This window comes from Ursus maritimus, unplaced genomic scaffold, assembly GCF_017311325.1.
Source record: "Ursus maritimus isolate PB19 unplaced genomic scaffold, ASM1731132v1 scaffold_4, whole genome shotgun sequence".
In the NCBI taxonomy this organism is placed as follows: domain Eukaryota; kingdom Metazoa; phylum Chordata; class Mammalia; order Carnivora; family Ursidae; genus Ursus; species Ursus maritimus.
In genome coordinates this window covers 46,691,142-46,714,807 of record NW_024426552.1, presented here as the reverse complement: position 1 = coordinate 46,714,807, position 23,666 = coordinate 46,691,142, and the positions used below count along the sequence as shown (strand labels likewise).

General features: G+C 38.2%; 1 protein-coding gene across 18 annotated transcripts in view; it reads left to right on the top strand.

Annotated features, from left to right (window-relative positions):
* LOC103673262 (ABI family member 3 binding protein) overlaps positions 1 to 23,666 on the top strand; it is a 231,995-nt gene that overhangs the window by 45,994 nt on the left and 162,335 nt on the right. For all 18 annotated transcript variants that reach the window (XM_040621162.1, XM_008702020.2, XM_008702019.2 and 15 more), the window contains exon 2: positions 12,277 to 12,456. In XM_040621162.1, the coding sequence (XP_040477096.1) occupies positions 12,277 to 12,456 (180 nt within the window). The remainder of the gene's footprint in view (positions 1 to 12,276; positions 12,457 to 23,666) is intronic.

Sequence of the window (23,666 nt, the reverse complement as noted above, 5' to 3'; positions counted from 1 at the left end):
GACTATGTAGATAAATAGCTAAGTCATTTGGGTCACAAAGCCAGAGTTTATATCTGATTTCACTTTAATTTTAGGAAAAATAATAATAATGTCATTCTCTCCAGAGCTGGTTAAATTCTCTGGTGGACAAATATGTGCAAAATTGGTATAGGCTAAAAAATTCTTAAAACGGAAATGACTAGAGACAGAAGACAACTCGGTCATTTATCCTGAATGTCAGTAACCATCTTACCATTTTGCAAAAAGCTCATTTCTTGCATTTGGAATAAATTGGAATTGCTGTATTTTTAATACTTATTGTAACAAGGTAAGTGGTCTTGTTTCATTAATGACTAAAGATAGAAATCTCAGTTTAAAATGACTGATTTTAGGGGCACCTGGGTGGCTCAGTCATTAAGCGTCTGCCTTCGGCTCAGGGCGTGATCCCAGAGTTCGAACCCCACGTCGGACTCCTCTGCTGGGAGCCTGCTTCTTCCACTCCCACCCCCCTGCCTGTGTTCTCTCTCTCGCTGGCTGTCTCTCTCTCTCTCTGTCAAATAGATAAATAAAAACTTTAAAAAAATAAAATAAAATGACTGATTTTATTATATAACATATTTAGTGAGAATGAAAAACAATATAGCTCATTTTCTGGATGTTTACCTCAAGCAAGAGTAATATTTATAATCTTGAAAATTAATATAAAAGTGAAAAGTTTGTCAGTTTATTAAAAATTTAAACATAAAGTTACCATACCACCCAGCTATTTTACACCTAGGTATTTATCCAAGAAAAATGAAAACATATGTCCACACAAATACCTGTAGCATTATTCATAATAACAGCATTATTCATAATAACCCAAAACTGGAAGTAAGCCAACTATTCATCAGCTGAGGAAATGGATAAACAAAATGTGATCCGCAAAATGAAATGCTATCAAGCAATCAAAAGAAATGAACCAATGATACACCATGGATGAATGAATCCCATAAACACTACACCACGTGAAAGAAGCCAGACACAAAGACTACATGTTGTATGAATCCATTTATATTAAATTACCAGAAAAGCAGAAAGCAGACCAGTGGTTGCTTGGAGCTGAGGGGGGAACTAAGGGTATGCCCACCGACTACAAATGGATACAGGGGAATATTTTAGAGGGATGGAAATGTTCTCAAACTGGATTTTGGTAGATTTAGTAAATTCTAAAAGTTCGCCAAAAATTACCAAATTTTTAAAAATTATTTATAATAGGTGAATTTTATGGTGTGTGATTATAGATACCTCACAAAAGCTGTTAAAAAATATTTGTGACAGTCACACACATTCTTTCCATACACCTATGAACGTATTAGTTCTCTTTTTCATATCTGAGGTAAATTTTGGGAGTTGTGTAAAAAAATAAATATTATCTGGAAATTATTAGGATTGTGTATCTATAAACAAATTCATTTTCTGATTTGTTTTCCTTTGTTTTTTTTATTTCTTACTTTTTAAAAATTTTATTTATTTGACAGAGAGAGCACAAACAGTGGGAGCAGCAGAGGGAGAGGGAGAAGCAGTCTCCCTGCCAAGCAGGGAGCCTGATACAGGACTCGATCCCAGGACCCTGAGATCATGACCTGAGCTGAAGGCAGATGCTTAACTATCTAAGCCACCCAGGCACTCCTATTTTCCTTCATTTTTATAGGAAGATAGTATTTTGTCTGGAAGAAGTCTTAGAGATATCCTTGAATATGAGATAGAAAATGGATTGGGATTCTCTAATTCCTTCTACGGAGGAGAAAAGTGAGCCTCAAAGAGGACAGGTGACCCAGGTCAAATGCAGTGAAAGGCAAAGTTAATATCAGAACCTCCCCTTTGTTTCTTCTACAACGTATTAAAATGGGATGACTTACTATGGGGTCGTTAGCAAGTGGCTCTTCTTAGAGCCGCGTAAGTCTCATGACCTATTCTGTCTTGTTCATGAGGCCACCTGAGCAAACTGTCAGATGGTTTAGACATTTTCTTCTAGCTTATGGAAGGCTTTTGATGCTGTGAAATCTCAAAATAAGCAGCTGAATATCATCAGCATTGGGTATTTATTACCCGAACAAACTAAAATTCATGAAGATTTCAAATGTCTAAACAGTGATGGCAAATGAAACCATTTGTTCTAGCTACATCTCTTGTTTTTGTTTGCGAGACTGCAAAAATAAATAAGTAAAAGCCAGATTTATTAAAGAAAGTTTTGTTAGTGCTTGACAATTTTTTACAAGATGGCAAAATTTTCGTTTTTATCAAGAGTATTTCTGATTTACTCCCTGGGACAATGTTTTCACAATGGAAATATGTATAGTACTACTTTGATTAAACTTGATTTCTACTTGTTTAGTGGAATTTAATGTATGGTAGAATTGGAGTTACTGAGAGTAGGGGAAAAAAAAGGAGTATTGGTCCTTTTGGAAAATTGACCAGTAGAGTGGTAATAATCTGAATGACAGTTTATCTGTTTTTTGGTACCAGATCATTTTGAGATTGTTAGGACAAGCAATTTTTTAAATGGCACACGTTTGAACTTAACTACTTTGGTATCAGTGATAATCATTCTTAGACATAGGAAAGTCAATATTACACTTTGTTGTCAAAAGAGGCTTGTGCCTGGTATTCCATTGACTGAGAGTGAGAGGGAAAGATATCCTAGATCTTGAGTATCAGTGACTAGTATGCAGCATTCTGGTGAAAATGAAATCATTATATAGTTTTGTCTGCATTTACTATTGATTTTTTTTAAGTCTTAAAAATTAAGTGTCTGTTGTAAATAACAGAGTATATAGTTTTATTTTTCTGGCAAATAGTATAAGGTAAGTAACTGGAAAGAAAAAACATGTATATATAATTTTCCCTTGTTCTCAGAGAAAATGTTATTAAAATATAATCAATATTTTAAAATACAGTAAATCAAGAGAGGTTCATACCCTGAAGATGCAAGAATATGTAAAAATGTTGATTTTAATAATTACCTGAATAGTGCTCAGTGAAAATAGCAGCAAAACTACTACTGATGTGTACAATAAAACAGGTAAATTTCTATAACATTATGGTGAGTGCAAGAAGCCTTACATAAGAGTGCATATCATATGATTCAATTCCACTGAAGACTAGAACGGTAAAATTAATCCATGTCTTAGTAAAAATCAGAACAAAACTTGTTTCTGGGAGGATGGGGGCGGAAATGGACTGAGAAGAGACATGAGGAGACTTTCTCGGTGAAGGTAATGTTCTAAATCTTGCCTAGGTTTGGATTACATAGATATATGGCATTTGAAAAACTCAGCCATGTAGTGTTAAGATTTATGTATTTTCTTATATATAAATTTTATCTCAAAAGAAAATACACCGAATTCTAGTTAATGATATACCTACTGAGGTGTTGAGGAGTGAAGAAGACTGAAATATGATTTCTTTGAAATCCACTTAAAAATAAGACGGATTGATGGACAGATAGAGAGGCAGATAAATATGATGAAAGCATCATTGCCTCTGGGTGGTGGGTCTATGGATGTGCACTGTGCAATTCTTGCCACATTTCTCTGTTTAAAATTTTTTATAATAAAATTTTACCTCATAGTACTTCTAAGTCTTTAAATAGATTGGTTAAAGACTTACAAAGACCTATAACAGATGCTAGAAGTCAGAGACATTTTCCAAATATTATTAAATATTTTACCTTACGAGTCTCCAGGATTTATAATTCTAGAAAACTCTAATTCACAGTTTGTTCACAGATCAAAATATATGTAAAATTCTCATGATGGGAAATTTAATAGGTTGGTGGCTGAAGTCTTTTTTTCTCCAATACTGTGTATCTGTAAATCTCTTCCAAAGAAATTGGGCCCATGAATTTTATTTTTGGTGCACTGAATTTTCAAAGAGTAATGGTTCTCAAACCTGAGTACGCATTGGAATTACCCAGTTTGCTAAAGTACAGATTGCTGTGTTGATCCCAAAGTTTCTGATTCAAGAGGTCTGGAGTGGGGCCTGAGAATTTGTACTTCTAACAAGTTCCCAGGTGATGCTGATGCTCTAAGGGGGGGGGGGATTCCTTGGAGAATCCTGGCCTGGAGCCTCTCCTGCCTTCCATCAGGAGCACCAATTGCCATCACTCCTTACTTTACATAGCAAGAGAATGTAGGTAGATCAACTCCAGGGTTTTCATGAAAAATCAGACAAAGAACAAAAAGAAGAGAAATGAGTTTTGTTAAGTCTCTTAGCCTGTGTGATTTCTTCTTTTTATTTTCTGTATATTAAAAGTAATAAGAATATACCAATAATCTAAAGTGGTAAGAGAAGTATTACAAAGTAGACTTTGAGATCTATTTCCCTACTTGCATTTGGCATATTTTCATGTAATAAAAACAATTTTTGTGACTAGCTTAACAAAGCTAAGGGGATACCTTCTTGTACACCCTTTAACCCCCTTCCATCACATTTAGAGTTCCTCTGTTGTAGCCACACGTACTAATTGTAGGAATGATGCAGCACTGAAGTCGTTGACTTACCCACCTGCCTAATTTACTAGACTGCTTAATCTGTGTGATGTGACAGATCATATTTGAGTTGGTATCCCTAATGCCTACTATCTAGTAGTGAATGAATACAGTGAAAAGCGGATGAACGGATACATACATTTCCCAAGGCAAATGCAGAATTTATTTAGATTTTGTTGTCTGACGTTAACCATGTTGCTGCCCCCATTCCCTTATAGCAAGTATGTGGTTATTGGTTGCATGTGGTTGTCCCCCACCCTCAACGTGCTCCAGACTTTAAAGAGTAATTTTAGGAGAATTAGATTGAGGGTGTGTATGCAAGTGGCAACTGCGTATGTCTCAGGATGAGATTTTCCCCTAAGGATGAAATGCTGTTGACTTAGAAGGTAGTCTATGAAAAGTAATTTTCCCACTTGGCTGTTGGTTGGGTTACAAGGTAGGTAATGAAATTATTGCTCCTTTGGTAAAACTATTAGTCCTGCCAAGTGGTGCTGAAATGTCAACATTGGCAGGTTGAGTCTGTCTCGCTCAGTCATCCAAAGTCACCAGACGGTGAAGTATTGGCCTGAGGAATCAGGGCACGGGGAATTCTGACCAAGGTGGAAACTGGGGTGGTTTTAGCTGAAATGGAACTCACTTATGCAAACAGCTGGGCAAACAGAAATAAAGTGCTCCATTAGGAAGAAAACATTTTCCCTCTCAGATTTCTAGCAAAATGTCATTCCTTTCTAAATTCAATAGCAAACATTCTCCAGGTACTTGGTGCCCATAATATACTAATAAAAAGTTAACTAGTTGACGACCCCTGGGAGTTATGGCTCAATGGCAGTTGTTTGGGTGTGGCCTTATAAAGGGAGCTCTTCAGGTGAACCAGGACTTTTTATTTGCTGAGCTCTGAAGGCACGCGTTGCATGCAGGCTCATGGCATGCAGGAGGCAGGAGACAGAACGTGCTGCTCCGCTTGCACGAGAGCAGAGAGCACAACATGCTGTAGGCTGAGCTTCCTGCTCGCGTTGACCGTGTATGTGTAAAGTCAAGTTCCGAGTTTCTTTAACGGCCCCCGTCCCCACACTCTGGCAGTTATTCATGTGGCTTCTGGGACTTTTACCCAACTTTTTCTGTGCTTTTTAAAAAATGACTTTTTTTTCTGTAGATTTGTAAAAGCCTCTATTTATATCTAAACTATTTTCATCAGGATGTTTTTAGATTTGAGTTAATAAAACACAAGTAGGGATGCCTTCTATCATCTCTAACGCGGGGTGCTATTAATTCACCATCTCCTGAATGCCCCAAATCTCTTTTAACCTGGTGTTCTTATTTAGATTTCTGATTCATCACCTGAATTGTGTATATCAAGCGAAGCAATTTCATTTGTACATTAGAAAGCACAATGTCCAAAATGTCTGTGGCTGTGCTCCTCTCCTCTTTACATAAGGCATCCTGCCACCCAAACCCCTATTACCAGTGTCAGCATCAGAAGGCAGGGAAGATAGAAATCAAAGTCATGAAGGACGAAGGGTGGGCAGGAGCAGCTTGAGGCCTATGGGAAGAGTTTAGAGAATACAAGTTAGTTACCCTCATCAAATCACCCATTTTTGTAAGTGGCGACTATTTCTGCGGGTCTTTGTGAGTGTGGTTAATGTATAGGGCCATAAATAAGAGATGATTTGAAAGATGCCATTTAGAGTTTTGCAATGCACAATTCAAACAACTGTCAGTGGCATCCCTGTTTCTGGAAGATGTGTTGAAGAGCTGCTACATGTTTACTGCACACCAGCTTTTTGCAAGCTCCCATTAATTCTGCACTGGGCCGTGGTAGAACTTCATTCCCAAAGAGTTGGGAAGAGAGTGAAAGAGAATCAGTGGATTTTGAGAAGGAATTCCATTCTGGAAACCAGAGAGGCAGGATACCATGAGATACATGGGATTGATGATAGATGGGATACAATAAATTGAAATTTAAAAAGGATTTTTCTAAGAATTACTTTGTGAGTGCTTTTAATTATAATTCTGCATATACACCACCATGACCAAGGAATTTAATTCCCTCTGCCTATCTTGTCTGGCATGCCGTCATGTCGCTGCAGAATGGGCCATGTCTTTCTTGATCTTCATAACCACTTTGCACAGACTCTCTTCTAATGGAATGTTGTACAAGCATCTTGCTCTTACAGCACTGGTGGAAGTAGTTTTTATAATGTCTAATTATAATGTCTTTTTATAATGTCTATTTATAATGTCTATTTAATTGATGGAAACATTTCATCTTTATTCTTAAAATATTTAACTAAAATTGTCATGCTTTTTCTGCTATGGAAAGTTTCCACTCCTATCACTGGCTTTCAGTTTGTTGCTGTTTTTGGTAAGAAAAGCCATGCTATAGACTACAGACAACACATTTTTATTTAAGGATGAGAAACAACTGAAGATTCTTGTATAACTGACTTTGGCCACTTCCTTCATACTGTGGCTGCCACAGGAAAATGAATGAAACTCCATATGGTTATTTTTCCCCTTCTAACACATTTCCTTGGATCATGGTACCAGAACAGGGAGTCCTTTGAGTACCACGCCTGTCATATGATCTCTTTTTGGCTCTCTAAGAATTAAAACATATGTTAAATTATTGCCAAGCCCTATGTTAAAATTATGGTTTATAAAACTTAACATTATAGTTCAATTAAATATAATTTGTGCCATCAAATATGGTTTTTGGAAGCTTTTGAATGTGTTGTCAGACAGTAACTGCCCTGCTTAATATGTAAACTGAAGATGTGACCATAAAGGCATCAGAATGTTTTCCACCCACTATCCATTGTGTAAGAAGAATATAGAATACATCTGAAACTTTGAACTGTCGGTTCTGGGAATATAATAATGCCTAAAAAAGACCTGCTGGATTTTATATATGTACCATTTGTTGAATGTGAATAATAATATTAGGCACTATTAAAACTAGTTTCACCAGTTGCTGTAATGGCAAGCTGATGGAATGACCTTCCATCAGAGGAAAGTCTTTCATCTCTGAGAAAGGCATACTACTCAGTGATGAGGAAGGTCCTGCCCATCTACGGTGGCATGACCTCACGCCAGACAAGAGGTTCAACCATGCTAAATTACATAAGTAATTTTTTGTTTTGTTGCTGAGTCCTAGCCCATTGTGTGGGTAAGCCATGTGTTCATCCCTTTAACTATTGATGGACATTTGGGCTGTTTCCAGTCTGGTGCTGCTTTGAATATCTACATACAAGTCTTAGCATAGCATTATTTTTCATTTTTTCTCAAAAAATACCTACGAATGAAACTGACAGATTATTTGGTAGCTGTCCCACAGTTTTTACAAGTAGTTACACCACTTAACATTCACATAAAAATGCACGAGGGCTCCAATTATTTCAAATCCTGCCCAACACTTGTTGTTGAGTCTTTTAATTTTATCCATTCTTGGGTGTGTGGTATCTTACTGTGATTTTAACTTGCATTTCCCTGAAGACTAATGATGTTGACCAGGAGTTGGTAAACGATGACCTGGTGGACAAATCCAGCCAACTGCCAATTTTTACAAGTACAGTTAACCCTTGAGCAATATGAGTGTGAACTGCCCTGGTCCACTTATACACAGATTTTTTTTTTTTTATAAATACAGTACTGTAAATGTATTTTCTCTTCCTTATGATTTTCTTAACATTTTCTTTTCTCTCACTAACTTTATTGTAAGAATACAAAGACAGAATACATATCACAGACAAAATGTGTGTTAATTGACTGTTTATGTTCTCAGTAAAGCTTCCAGTCAGTAGTAAGCTATTAATAGTTAAGTTTTGGGGAGTCAAAAGTTATATGCAGATTTTTGTCTATGTGGTGGGTCAATGCCCCTAACCCCCATATTTTTCAAGGGTCAACTATATAGTTTTATTGAAACACAGACATGTGATTTATTGCTACAGGGCATGTATTTACCTTTAAAAATTTGAAGAGGATTAATTCTAAGGAGGGCACATATTGCATGGTGCACTGGGTATTATACGCAAGTAATGAATCATGGAACTTTACATCAAAAACTTGGGATGTACTGTATGGTGACTAACATAACATAATAAGAAATTATTAGGAAAAAATAAAGAGGATTCATTCTAATTTGATTTTGAAAGAATTTTTTTTCCTTTTAGTATTTCACAACACCCTTTTGAACTATTTAGAGATACCCTAGGATGTTGCAAAAAGAGGATTAGAAACAACTGTCCTAGATCCAAGGTTCTCCTTTACCAATGTGCAATCTTTTTCTCAGCCATAATGGTGGTGTTTTCCTGGAATGTTCACATTCTTTATTTTGTCTCACTCTTGATTGGCCTAGGTTTTATTTCTCACAAGACACAGTAAAATGTTTTTCTTATTACTCTGTACTCCTGGGCTTTTCTGGGGAACATATCTGCCATTTTACTTATAAATGTTTTCCTAGTTAAGCCCGTATCATGTAATATTATTTTTCTATTAACTCTACCTTATGTCATTCACCAGAGGTGTTCATACTAACATTGAAAGATAACTGTCATCACATGACTAGTGCTCCAAACCATTAAACTAGAATTAGAATGAAGAATAACTTATCAAAGATTAAAAATTATTATAGGATGCATGGAGATATACCCTAAAATATCAGGAAATTGTCCAGTAGTATAAAATTGAATATTAGTTGAAACATTCATTTGAAGGAATGCTTGACAAACTTAATCAGATTGAAAGGGCAAAAATTGCTTAAACTTTTTGCTGAGCACTGAGAAGACCAATGGCTTAATAACTGAGTGGGTGAAGGGATGTAGAGAAGACAAACAGAAGATAGAAGGAATCCATATTGGGTGACAGTGTGAGCATAGGTGGAAGTGCATTGCAGAATGTGAGAAGATTATACTGGCCAAAAAGAAATAAGATACATTGAGAAATAATAAAGGAAGAAATAATATGTGCCAGGATAATGAAGAGACTTGAATTTCTAACTTCAAATAAGCAACTGGGCTGATAGTCTCAAAATACTAAGTTTGTGATGCTGCTTTGAGGTAAGATCTGTCTCTGTGCATCTCTCTCTCTTTTTCAGGCCTTTTAAAAGTTTAGCTCCAGAGAGGAGTATGAATTAGAATTTTGGAAAAGTAGGTCTGCTAAATGCCAATTCATTCAAAAAGTTACATGATGTTGATGTATTTGCTGACATAAATCATTAGTGAAAGGGAGAAAGACTGGAGTCATGAAAATTCCCATGTGGAGGAAATGAGAACACTTCCATTTTTGTTGGTCAGTAATTCTGTTTACAGCCTTCCTTTTCCTCACTTGGTGCCATTATCCTTTCCACTTTCCAAGTGGAAAAGTAATGTGGTACATCAGGCCAAAATCTATGAGCAAAGGTCTAATGTGATGATGCTGTGACTCTTGGCTCTTAGGCAAACATGAGTGCAGCCTAAGTACACTAAGATTCCTTATTCTCTGCTTCCCAACAAGGGGTTGGAAACAGGCCGGCTGTGTTTTAATTTACCGTGGGACCTAATAATCTTCTAAGGTAGTGGAGTGACTCTAGGGTTAATCTAAGCACATAACTGAGAAGGGAAATTTGACTTGGACAAAATCTATGTTATAGCTGAAGTATAAATCCTCTCACCAAAATCTAATGAGGTTAGGACAAAACATTAGCAGTTAGCATTGATTTGAGCATTTCGGTCTGGGGGTTGGCCACTCCTTACTCTAGTGGGTAATGATGATGTTCTCAACAGAAACAGCAGGAAGTGTAGGTTGGTGCGAACTGAGACCCAGTTTTGACCTTGCACTTAACTTGCAGAGTGACAGAGAACTGGCTGACTAGGTTTGTTGTTTGTGCTATGAGAGAGCTGCACTGGGTGAGCCGGACTAGACGAGTCTTCCTTGGACTTGGGTAAACAGCCCAATATCTCTGAGTTTTAATTACACCAGAAATGTAGGAATAACAATTTGAGAATCTAGAAGTTTATGGAAATTTCATCAAATTCTTGGAAGTTTAAAGAACTATGTACATACCTAGAAATAGTAGTACTGGTTGCTGAGAAATAGTAGTACTGGGTCCCACAACTGGGTATCCAAGAAGGGCCTATCTGTATTTTTTTTAAAGGCTTATTGGAATCCTTTATGTAACTATATTACAGGCTAATTTTGACTGGAATAGTATAAATTTAGTGTGATGACTTTGGGAAGCCATGCTGTTCAGAGGTGCTGACTGGCATTAATGCAATATAAATCTTTGAATCATGACAAATCAAATGTGGATTACTAATTAATAAATGCAATCTTTCCAATGGGTAAATTATTCTAAAAATATTAAATCTCTGTAGAATAAAGAAAGAAAATAATTGAGATCTACAATCTTGTATCTAAAACTCTTGGGGCCAGACATGTTTTAGAACTCAGAAAATCTTTGGATTTTAGAAATATACTAGGTGGTCTACACCAGATATTAAGGTACGTCTTCAGTGGGCATTTGGCCAGCACCCCTTAATTAAACATGTTAATATTCCTACAGTTAAACATGTGAATAGTTACACGGACTATTCAGTGAGATTTGAGAAAGACTTAGTGGCCTCATATTGTTCAGACTGCATTTTGTTACCAAATTAGTTTAATATGAATTTACAGAAAATCTTACAAAGCTGGTTTGGATTTCTGTCTTGTGTTAAAAGGTTATGGATGGCCTTCATTAAGTAACCAATTATTGAGCAATTACTATGTACCAGCTTTAAGGTAGTGCCATTTGCACTAATCTTTGTAAACAACCCATGAAAGTGGACATCGTTCTCCAGTATTCATAATTTACAAATCAAGAAATTCAGGGTCAAGTATGTTCAGTGAGTAGCCAGAGGCCCCAGTGATAATTAAGTTGCAGAGCTGGCATTTGAACGTCGCTCCTTCTGGTCCCAAAGACAAAAGGCAATGTTGTTCACTCACTGCTTGGTTAAGACTTCTGGTTAGTGTGATAATCTGCCCCTGTTGCCTACATAGTTGAAAAAAAAAAAAAGCCTTGAACATTTAATTAAATTTTCTCTCCTCATTGTGCACAGTCTCTCTGGGAAGGTTCATCCGATGATTATCTAGAAAGTGCCGACATCCTCATGGATCTGTGTTCCATTCCTGAGCATCGCACTCGGTTATTCAGCCTCCTGGAGGTCATCGCCATGTAGTTGTCTCGGTGACCCTGCAGGCCCCAAATAGACCTAAAGGGCTCTCTCCTCCATTTATCGCCTCTCTCAGAACTCCCTATTTTCCCTAAGCTGACCCCCCACCTGTGTCCCTTTGTTTCTAACTCTATATCTAAATCACTGTCTTGTGGGGATACAGCTGGAGAGCAGCACGCTGGGGGTTTTCAAAACGCAGTAGTGAAATTTACTGATAAGAAATTTCAGATGCTTCAAACATTGCCGGACAATATGTATCCAGTGAAGGTTTTGACTATCGTGGATAACCAAAGTAGCCTCAAATCCCATCTACCTGCTCAGTCACAAATCACCAAATTCTAAGCCCTAAGATTCTACTTTGTGTTCTAGCCTGCTTTCTACGCTATTTAGTTTGGGTTTTGGATCTCAGAATGACCCGTGCTTTAGCAGTTTGGGTGGATGTGCTGGAATATCGAGTAGCTACGTAGATAGCATGCTTTCTAGTAACAAGGCCTCTAGCACCTCACCTTTGCTCCAGATTTGCTCTGGGATGCTAACTGGTAAAATAACAGCCCTGTATTTTGTGTTCCCATCTTTAGGTAAAAGGCCAAGCCTGAAAGTCCACATCAATACCACGAGTGACTCCATCCTCTTGAAGTTCCTCCGTCCAAATCCAAATGTAAAACTAGAAGGTTTTCTCCTGGGATATGGCAGCAACTTGTCCCCAAACCAGTACTTCCCTCTTCCAGCAGAAGGGAAATTCACGGAGGCTGTGGTCGGTAAGATGTTTGGGTTTCAGGCATGGGAAGAAGAGAGGTAACAGGTAACTGGTACCACGTGAACTATAAATCTTGAAGGCAAGTACCCTTTCTTCTACATCTCAGCCAAACCAAATGCCAACGTTACAAATCATCTACGTAATTGTCGTAACCTAGATAGTACAGTGCTTTACGCGAAAAAATACGGAATGTGAACCCTGCGTGTGCCGCAGAGACAATCACCTTCGTTGCCCTTACACCTACAATCCCTGACCAGAGAACTTAAATTGCATAAGGAAAAGTAAGCTAAAATGCCCGGTTTAGTTCGCTGTAACATAGCCTCTTTAGCTGGATTACTTTTACCCCCTGTTTTGTCTTTACATTCTTCTGGTGGAAAATAACAACTACAGCTTTCTGGGCATCCCTTCATGAGAAGCTACGTTTAAAGAAGAAGGGAAAATATATTACATTTCTTGAAATTTAAAAAGATTAAAAAATTAAAAGCTTTTACAAGTATGATACAATTTTACATTTCTTCGGAAATAGTTTTAATGTCATTAACAATGTAATTTGTGTTTGTAACCATCTTTAAGCCTTATTCAGAAAAATGATTTGCAAACATGAAAACTTTTTTTTAAAGGAGAACATTTTTGAAAAGGGGATCATCTGTTATAAATGCCTTCAAAGGCCTTCTGAACAGTCTCACACGAGATTTGGGTTTTGCTCCACTGCTAGGATTATTGCTAAAGAGCCTTGCCCTGAAGTTCGCATGTGTAACCCTGTCACTTGCACTGGCATAGATCAGTCAGGTCTGGCACTCATGCGTCTACGCAGGGAGCACTGAAGAGAAATATGTTCTGTCCTGCAGCCCCTTGTTCCCCATAGAGAAGTCTGTTGTACTCTAAAATCAGACAGGAGAGTAACATTAATTAAATGTCTAGACTAGATTTTACCGAAGATAATTGTTTTAAAACAAAGTTTGTTGCCAAAAAAAAAAAAATTGAGAATTATGCACTTTCAACCAGTGTTACGACACTAACCCTGACCATGTAAACTGTAAAGAATTTGAAATTTTGCAAGTATTCCCCCACCACATTCACGCTTTACTACAAAAAGTGCCTGGACGCTATATACGCACCCCACACGTGAACGGAAGTGGGTCTACTGCTCCTGTATTTCTTGGGCATCGGAGGTAATAGTTTATTTATGATAGTTTTTACCCTTGGTTATTTCGATTGAGAATTTGGTGAATAGTAAACTTCCTTTCCATCAGAGTTGAAAAGTGTTCAATCTTAAAGGGATAGAAGTCAGATTGCTAGTGAAAAATATGTGCAAAAAAAGTAAAGAAAATTTCTGGTATAGATCTACCAAGCTTTCAGTAGTGCTGTGATGAGGGATAATCAAATGGACCCGGCACACTTTTATTTACTTACTGTTGTTGTCTTTAAAAATTTTTTATTATGGAAAGTTCAAGCATCTAAGGAGAGAAAATATTATAACGACCCTCATGTTGCATCATACAACTTGAATATAGATCACTGTTTCACTGGTCCTGTTCTAGGTATTCCTCATTCGCACAATTTTTTATTGGAGGATTTTAAAGCATAACTGGATACTGTATTTTTAAATCTGTGACCCCTTTTGTATGCATCTCTAACAGATGAGGAATATTTTGAGTAATGCCATGCCTTTATCACGTTGTAACAATAATCCTATAATATCATTTGATATCTAGTCCATATTTAAATTTCTCTGCTGATCTTAAAAATGCCTTCTTTGAGTTGTTTCTTTTTTGCATCAGGATCCAACAAGGTCTACATGTTACATTTGGTTGTTATGTCTCTTACGTGTCTTTTGTCCTATAACGAGCCTCTCTCTCCTCCCCTCTTAAATGTCACTGGTTTGCTGGAGTACTTGGCTCATACATCCTGGTCCATGTTCTGCATTTAACTGGTTGCTTCCATTCTGTAATCTTTAACTGGTTCCTCTATGTCCTATATTACCCTTGGAAAAGTATGTAGATTTGGAAGCTGTGTTAAATTGGAAAGAGACACATAAATGGCTGGTGTCATACCCAGTGATGTTAAGACTGTTTGGTGTGTTAGGTGGTCTCAGTCGGATCCCTCCACAACAAAATTTACCATCAAATTATCACTTAATAGTTTCCACATGTATTGCTGATGATTGCCCAGATCCATTATTTTATACAGGGCTTCTAAAATGGTAATTTTTATATTCTATATACATTCTAGATACAGTCTAGATATAATCTAATTCTATCATTCTGCCTCTCTTAGCTGAAATTCTATAATAAAGAGTTCATTTTAAAAATTTTCCTTATATAGAAATTTAGGAAGGTTGGGATAAGTTCTCATTGTAATAAATTGGTGCTCTGATAGTCTCCGGTGGTGACCTATAATATTGTTTCATGATCAGTATAAGACTGGATTTTTCTATATCTAATGATTTTTATATATCTAATGAGCTTTAATCAATATATCATGCATTCAATCCTAATGATTCTTGTCATTGTCTAGCCTGCATAGGGTTGACTGTTTACCTTGGTTCACTATTAAACCGTGAGTTTCTTGAAGTCAGAGTTTATCTTATTCTTTGGTTATTCATAGCAGAATGGTTTACATTGAGTAGACAGGCAGTAAATAATTGTGGTGCTGAATTGAATGGACTCAGGTCTGTGTAGAATATTTAGGCCAGAGGAGGCCAGGAGAGATTGTCTCGTCTGGCCCCTTGTCATCAGGCAAGTATATATCTAAGCCATCCAGGGTAGATAAAATACATCGCTGTGTATCTTAAAGATCTCTAGGGACAAAGATTCCAAAACTTCTCCTGGAAGGCTATTCCAAGTAGCCTTTTAAAAACTCTTACCTCATCCTTTAGATAAATGTGTTCTTTTTATAATTTCCTTTCTCTTCTAGTATTCCAGTGGAAGGGAAAAAAAAATTCCTCTCACGTCTTTCCTTTTCCATCTTTCTCTATGCCAAAGAATCTGTGTGTTTCTACTTTTATTACTTCAAAATGGACTTGCATTTCCAAGTTATATGTTATTCTTTGGTTGCTTGAGTTTATTATTTATAGTCTTTCTTAATGACTGTTTTGTATTAATTGCTCCTAATTGATTAAGCAACTATTTTTGATTGTTGCTATAACAAATTAATTTGGTGGCTTAAAACATCACAAATTTACAGGCTTACAGTTCTGTACGTCAGAGGCCCAGCCTGGCTCTCTCTGGGCTAACACCAAGGTGCGGGCAGGGCTGCATACTCTCCTCGAGGCTCTGAGGGAAAATCTGTTTCCTTGCTTTTTGCAGCTTGTAGAGGCTGCCACGTTCCCCTTCCACCTTCAAGCCAACAACAGTGAATCAAGTGTTTCTCATTCCGCATGGCTCTGAATTCATCTTCTGCCTCCCTCTTCCACTTTAAAAGAGCCTTGTGACTATGCTGAGCCCAGCAGGACAATCCAGGATGCTCTCCCTATTTTAAGATCAGCTGATTAGTGATCTTGTTTATATCTGTAACCTTAATTCTCCTTTGTCATGGTACCAAACATATTTACAGGGTCTGGGGATTAGGATTTGGCCATCTTTGAGGAACCATTTTTCTGACTGCCACAACCTGGTCACTTGAAATTTGTGTCTCAATTCTCTCTGGCACAAGTTGACTGTGTGATCATTCTCAATTCTCTTCATCTGTAAAATAGCAGTAAAGTCTATTTTTCACAGATGTGCTGTGGGTGCGTCGGTGAATTCATGATTATCAAGTGATGAGTTGAAATCCCTTGAGTGCAAGCTGCTCTACAAAGCAAAGAATTATTCCTTTGTGAAAATAGCATCGCTTAAAGCCTCTCCTCTACTTTCTTCTGTAATAAGATAGTAGTTGTTCACTTGCGCTGAACTAGACCCAGACGGAGTAACTTATTTTCATTTTCCAAACAATATTAAGTGCCACATTGTGACACATTTCACTTGTGTGATATGTTTAAAAGATTCCACCATTGAAATGAGAAGCTATTGATCGTTCAGAAATATTCAAGTTAGCATTTAGTGACTGGTGGACTAAAACTCTCTTCCTGTATAATCACTTATAAGTATTTCTGTGTTTATTTTAATAAATGTCTATCTATTGAAAGAGGCATTTTCAAAAGTTACATACTGGTCTTACATATACAATTGAAAAACAAAATATTCCCTCAAAATATGATTCATATAGAACTGCAAAAAAAATTTATTTCAGCCAAATCTTCTAAGATTCTAATAGATTAATTGGAGAAGAAAAGTACTATTATCCCAGGTGATGATGGATAACTATTAATGGCCGTGAGAGTCTTGCAATGATGTGATAAAACCTGATTCATATTTAGTAGATCTAGGCTCCAATACCCTTTTTAAACCCATACCGTGACTGTTCTCGTTTCGGTTTTATACATCCAGGCATCGCTTTGTGACTTTTAGGTTCAGCTGTTGGTAATTTTGCAAATGTCCAATAAAGTAAAACATGAGACTTTTTTGACACTGAATCTTTATAGACTCACACTTTATGTTGTTCACTTGACATCAAAATGACTTTAATCAGTATCACCTGGGCAGGAAAGCATTCTATTCCATCAATTATGTAGTGCAAGTTAAGGAGTTATTTTAGTATCCTTACTGTAAGAAAGCTTGAATTGAAAATAAATCATATAGTTATCACTACCACAAATTCTGACTAAAGAATTAGTCTTCCACCCAGGTGTCAGGACTCAAAGGGATTTAAGAGGGAATTTCTTGTCCTGTTCTCACAGCTGCTAACTCTCACACTCACTGCTCTAATAGGGCGAGCTCCTCGCCCACAACCAGGGGTCTCTCAGCCACTCTCCCTAGTCGCCATCTTGTTGCTTGTTCCTTAGAGTGATTTCTGAGCTAGCTAAGAGGAGGACGCAGTACTAACTGCTCTGTAGATGGTCTGCACTGGAAGGAGCCTGGCCCAGAATGCTAACAATATGCGTTCTAGGAAAGATCCACCTCTACCCAGGGAAGCAGCATGATGTGGGGGAAGAGTATGTACTTTTGAGCAAGACAGACCTGGGTTCAAATTCGATACAACTAACGGCTAAATAGTTTTGGGTAAGTCCTGTAACTTCTCTCAGTTTCATTTCTTTCATATAAAATACAGAATAATCTTTCAGGAGTGTTGTAAAGATTATGAATAAGTTATATAAGGCAGCTACGATAAGCCCTAGTACAGAGTAATAGGTTTTATAAATTTTGTCAGTTGCTTTTATAATCTGCTGAGTGGTCTTGGATAATTTAAACTTTCCGAGCTTTGTTTCAGTTGTTAGTAACAAATGGGCTCAGGCACCACTAAAGTTCTGGTCTGCTCTAAGATTTAGTGCTAGGTTGAAAACCTTGGTCTAAGTGGTGGTCCTGTGGTTGGTTTTCTGTTTTGTTTTATTTGGTGCGGGGGCAGTCAGGAAAACTGTATATTGTTTTAGCAAAGCTGTCAGTATCTAAAAAGTAACCAAACTCCTCTCTTTATCGTACCTAATAAATGTTTCCTTAGAAGGGACAACTCCCAACATAGATTAAGAAACTAAAGAAGCAGCAAAATTTTAAGACTATGACACAGTACCCTCGATATACACACTTCTGTCCCATAGTCATGATCATCTTTTAGTCATTAAGGGGCATTTCTCGTCTTGCGTCCTTTGTGGAATCGAGTCTTAAGGTGACTCTTAGAATTCCATAGCTGTGGCCTCTTAAAGGAGAATGAGATGAATCCTGAAAAGATACAGCTGAAAGCATTTGTCATCACTAAATTTCACTTTTCCACTGTCTTAGTCTAATGAAGCAATTTTTAGCAAGAGCGTGGTAAGAATTTTGACCTATTCTAAATATAGATAAAAACAAAAGCATGACACTGTTTCAGTTACTAAACTGATGGTAGTTTTATCTCAGCAAGTTTAGGTCAAAATTTAATCATCAGTTTCTTCTGAAATTTCTCACTGTCTTTTATTTCACAGGGAAAATTGATTCTAAAAATTTGAATGAAGTTATTTATAATGATCCAGAACAATATATATTGTATGTTTAAAATGCAGTTTATATTCCTGTAGATTACAAATACCCCCTACAAGATTGTGTTTTTTTTTTTAACTTAGATATGATTGACATATTAGTTTCAGGTGTAAAACAATGATTTAGTATTATATATACTGAGAAATTATCACAAGTCTAATTAACATCTGTCCAGAGAGCTTACTGCCTATATTTACTTCTAGAAGTTTTATCGTTTCAGGGCTTATGTTCAAGTCTTTAATCCGTTTGAGTTAATTTTTGTGAAATAGTGGTCAAGTTTCGCTCTTTTTCACATGTGGTTGTCCAGTTTTCTCAACACCACTTATTGAAGAGACTATTCCTTCTCCATTGTGTATTCTTGACTCCTTTGTCATAAATTAGTTGTGTATGTGTGGGTTTATTTTGGGGCTGTGATTCTGTTCCACTGATTTATATGTCTGTGTGTTTATGCCAAAACCATACCATTGTGCTTACTACAGCTTTGTAATGTAGTTTGAAAGAGGGTGCATGATACTCTAGCTTTGTCCTTCTTTCTCAGGATTGTTTTAGCTAATTGGGGTCTTTTGTGGTTCCACACAAATTTTACAATTGTTCTATCCCCCTACACGTTTTACCCTTAGTTTTTACATTTGTATAGAAAGTGAGAAGAAATGCATTTTTTTTCTTTCAGCATTGTAAACTAGAATTTCCATGTTTGTTTGTTTGTTTGGTTTTTTTTGGTAGCTTTTTCATAAAAATGTCTAAGCCTGCTCACTCATTTTTTTCTGGAAGTGGGATGAAATGTGAGTAATAGAGATTGCCATTTATTACACTGAAGAGTGAATACATCACCTTAATGACAAAAAGAAATGAATTTTTAAGTGTCACAAGGAAGGTGGTGGTGGATTCACTGAAGAAAAATAGCTGGATGTGGAAGTTGAAAATAACTGAAGAATTATAGAGGGAATGAAGTTGACAAATCGTGAAAGAGGAGCAGGATAAACGAGTGGCCGGAAAAGATGAAGTGCCAGCCGTGGCAACCACCTCAACCAGGATGCTGTCCCTTAGCAGTATATTTAAGGATTAATGATCTTCAACAAGGGTGTGTGAGGGGAGACAGCAAGATAGCAGCCAGCAATGAATACAAGGCAGTCCCCAAGTGCACACGGGGGGTACTAATTAGACAGGGGTAGTTAGTCTTATTCACTTTTACACATAAGGAAATGGATCTCCAAGAGTTTTAAGTCAACTTTCTAAAGTTCCTTACTCAACTAGTAAGTGGCAGGTCCAAGTTTTCAACCCAAGGAGTCTGGCTCTAGAAACTGAGCTCTGAAACACTCTACTGCCTCTAAAACTTTGGGAGCTTTATCTGTTCCTCTACAATAGACAGTCCATAAGCCCCTGATATGTTGCTTCTATGTCTTTCAAACAAATGGAGAAAAAAGGCCATATGTTCTGGAAGGAGCCATTGGCTACCTAACAAATTAAGTAAGTTAAATGAGTTAAAATTCCTGAAGCACCTTCTGTGTCCTTAAAACTTATTCTCACCCACCCGTTCCATCACCATCTCTATTTGTTATGAGCTCGCTGTCTCTTAAGCCCTACCTCCTCTGCTCTCCGCTAGGCTATACCTGGCCAAGGCAGTCAACGTTTATGTCCCTCTCTATGTATGTCCTAGAGGCTGAGCATTTTCTTTTACCACCATTCTTAATAAATGGCTATTTTTATTTTTGTGGGCCTTGTGTGCTCCCATACTCCATCCAGATAGAAAACCTCGAGGAGCTAAGGACCCCAGAGGCTTTCTGTTTTGACCTCCAGTGTTGTCACAGTGAATGAAGCAATGAATGGCAGAGGGGCAAGGGAGACCCAGGAAGTCTAAAAGAGCGGTAGGTCACATTTAAGATGGGTTTTCCTCTTTTGTTTCGAACTATTTTCAGAATATCATCTTAATTCCTACTTTGTTCTTTCTCTGGAAATCGTTTTCCCACTTGGGAAGTATTTGGCTTTGAATCTTCAAGATTAATCCAAAATTTTCATTAAAAACATAGGAATCTCACAATCACTTGATTTTCTTCCGAAGTGCAAAATTAAGCAGAGCTTAAGTAAGCTTCAAAAGAGATTTTTAAAGAAATTGGCCTAGTGGGTATCAATTTCTTAATAAATATTATGCCATTATTTAGACAGTTCACCATGAGTTGACACCAGAAAGGCCTGGTTTCATAATAGATGACCACCATGTTTTGATACAGATAACATCTTTTCTAAGTTCTATTTTTCTGTTGGATTCAACTATGTTTCATGGTCTTCCTGACCTCACCAAATAATAGATAAACTGTCTCCAAGTTTATCTTTTCTTGGAAATAAATTTACAATATCTCAATATAAAGCATGACATTTTTCTTTCAAATGTATTGCACAACCCTCTGAGACCAAAATCTAACTTAAAAAAAAAAAAATCATTCCCAATTATATCTAAAAGTGTTCCCCAACATAGCTTATGGCCCTTTGGTCATGGACCAAAACAAAAGTATACCTTATCCCAGATTTCTTGTAAGAGGCTTGCCTTTAAGATGTCTTAAATGGAAAGACAGCTGCTAGTAGAAGGATAAATTGGAGGGTTATGTGGGAATAGATATACAAGATCATACGTAGATTTCAAAATTTCCTTTACTTTCAGGAATACATCTCACAATTAAGGAATACAATCAAATCCCAGTCTCCTAATGGCCCACTTATTTCCTTACAAGTTTTCCTTTCCCTGGGCATTTAATGCCTGGCACTTAAGGATCCTACCTGAAGTGTTATGTCATGAAGTCCAGCGTTTGGTTATATTCTGTTTTGGATTGTTCCCTGTTTTTGTTTTGTTCTGTGTTCATTTGTGTCCTGTCTGACCAACTAAATAGTGAATTCCTTGGGGCCAGAGCTGAGTCTTACCTTCCCTCATGTACTCCACAAGCAGCGTCAATAGATCTCTGGGTAAAGGAGTTGACTACTCAGAGTTTGACCGGATGTTTGCTGGAGAGTCTTCCAGTCAACAAAATAAAACATCTCTCTTTGTCCAGAGTGGTAACCTCTGGGAGGGGGGAAAAAAAAGTATCCAACTGGGTTAATGCATTGGCCCTACCTTATTTCTCAGGCATAGTTAGAGTTTACACCTGTTCTGACACAGTTAACACTCATCCCCTTTCTCTCAAGTGTCCTAGTTTAGTTAAAAATTATATGCTTAATATATACTTGAGAGAAAGCCTTGAATACTTAGCATGGGCCCCAGGTCTTCCACCATCTGATTCCAAGCTGGTAGCTTCACCTTTTCTCCTGCAACTGGGGACACTCCTCAATGAGAAAAGAGGAACAAAATCAAGAAGAGGTTTACTACAAGTTCAGCCCTGATGAATTCCACTCAGAAGGCTGGGCATGTAGGGGTTGGTCACACAATGCTGGAGTAGACTTTCTCACTGACCTTTTTACTGATGATTTAATGTTGTCGAGCACCTGTAATGTGCTGGGCCAAGGGCTCCACAGAAGTTAAATCCATACAGCTACCCTGGGAAGCACGAGGTATTATAATCCTCCTCTTCCCAGTGAAGACAGTAAATCCCAGAGAAGTTGAGAAATCTCTAAGTGGCAGGTTGGCTCCAGAGCCTGTCCCTTTACCTGACCACCATACCATCATACTTTCCCCATGGCACGTGAGTATTGTTTCCTTTGAACCCGACGTAAAAACTCCTCTCATGGGGATTATTCTTGACCCCCTCCCTCTACATGGTAATGTTGACTAAAGGATTTAAAAAGAAAGAAAAACCCTGCTGACTTGAAGGCTTTGACTTTTTTACCTGATAGCTAATGGGACCTAGCTTTTATTATTTGAAAGAAAACTATCCAAAAGAAGTCCTGTGTTGTTTTTTTTTTTTATAGTACTTCCTGTAGAGATAATAACGGAGTGATAAACTCACTGGAAAATGTGTGTGTGCGTGTTACAGGCTCCCCTTCAAAAGCAAGCCCTTGCCAAACCGTAGACCAGTTCACAGACAACACCCGACACGAAATTTCTCTGTGGGGCGCACATACAAAACACAGGCAAGGAAAAAACCAGAGGCAATAAAGTCAACAATTTTAATGTCTAACAGGTCTGCTAAACTAGAAAAGGATGTGGACTGGCTGTGGGGGCAAGTGGGTAAGAGAAACAGTTTATTAAATATTTGTTTCCAGTGTCCGGGAGAGAATTTGTCAGAGCTGGAGAGTAAGGCAAGGTTATCTTGGGACAGTGGCTGAATGAGACGCTCCAGACTGTATGCCAGGACTGCGGGAAATTAAGAGCGACCTGGTACACGACAGTTGTGGACTGGGGGTGGAAGGGTCAGGTCAAGGCTGACTTCGTGGGCATGTGACCAGTGCACTCAGAAGGGCCCTGCATTACAAGTTTAATGCTTTGCTGTTGCTGCTTTCTCAGTGAAGTCAGATGGGACGGTGGCATTTGTATTAAGGGCTTGGTGCCTGGGCTCCTGTGCGCTGATGTCCCAGCCCCTCCTCTGGTTTGGTTCGAAGCCTGATCCCCTCCTGCTCCTGCTGCTAGGCCCTCCTCTTCCCACCCGGAGTGACTACTGCCGCCGTTTGCCTTCAGGAGGGACTTGGGGGTGAGTGCAGGGAGGTTTTGGTGTGCACACCCCCTTGGTGATGTCTGGCAGGACCTGGCTGCAGCAGTCCTTGCACGAGCTGGCACTGCCTCATGCACTCGTGGGGTTCTTCGGCAGGTGCAAGCCCCTCTCCTACCCCCGTTCAGATACACAGTCTGTCTCAGTCCAGAGATTGCAATCCTGTGGAGTCTGTGGGTTGGGATGCCCTTCCATCCACCCCTTCCTTCCCCACATCCTCTCTTCCAACCACAGCTGCATTCTCCTTTCCCATCACACTCTATGTACTACTCGCTGGAGGGGGGCGGGGGGCGGGAGTAGGTAAAGTGCTGCTTTTCCTCACTGCCATCAATTTCAGACAAGTCTGAACACCTCCTGTAGCAAACACCCCTATGGAAGCTGTCAGCTCCCTTCAGAATAAATCTTTGAACATTCTGGAATCCCACCAGTGGAGGCTGTTCCTAGTCATTTTTGCATTAGCAGTTGTGCTGTGGTTTCATTCGGCCTTTACATCGTCCCGGCCCGCTTGGGGGGTCCTGTGGGCCACCTCT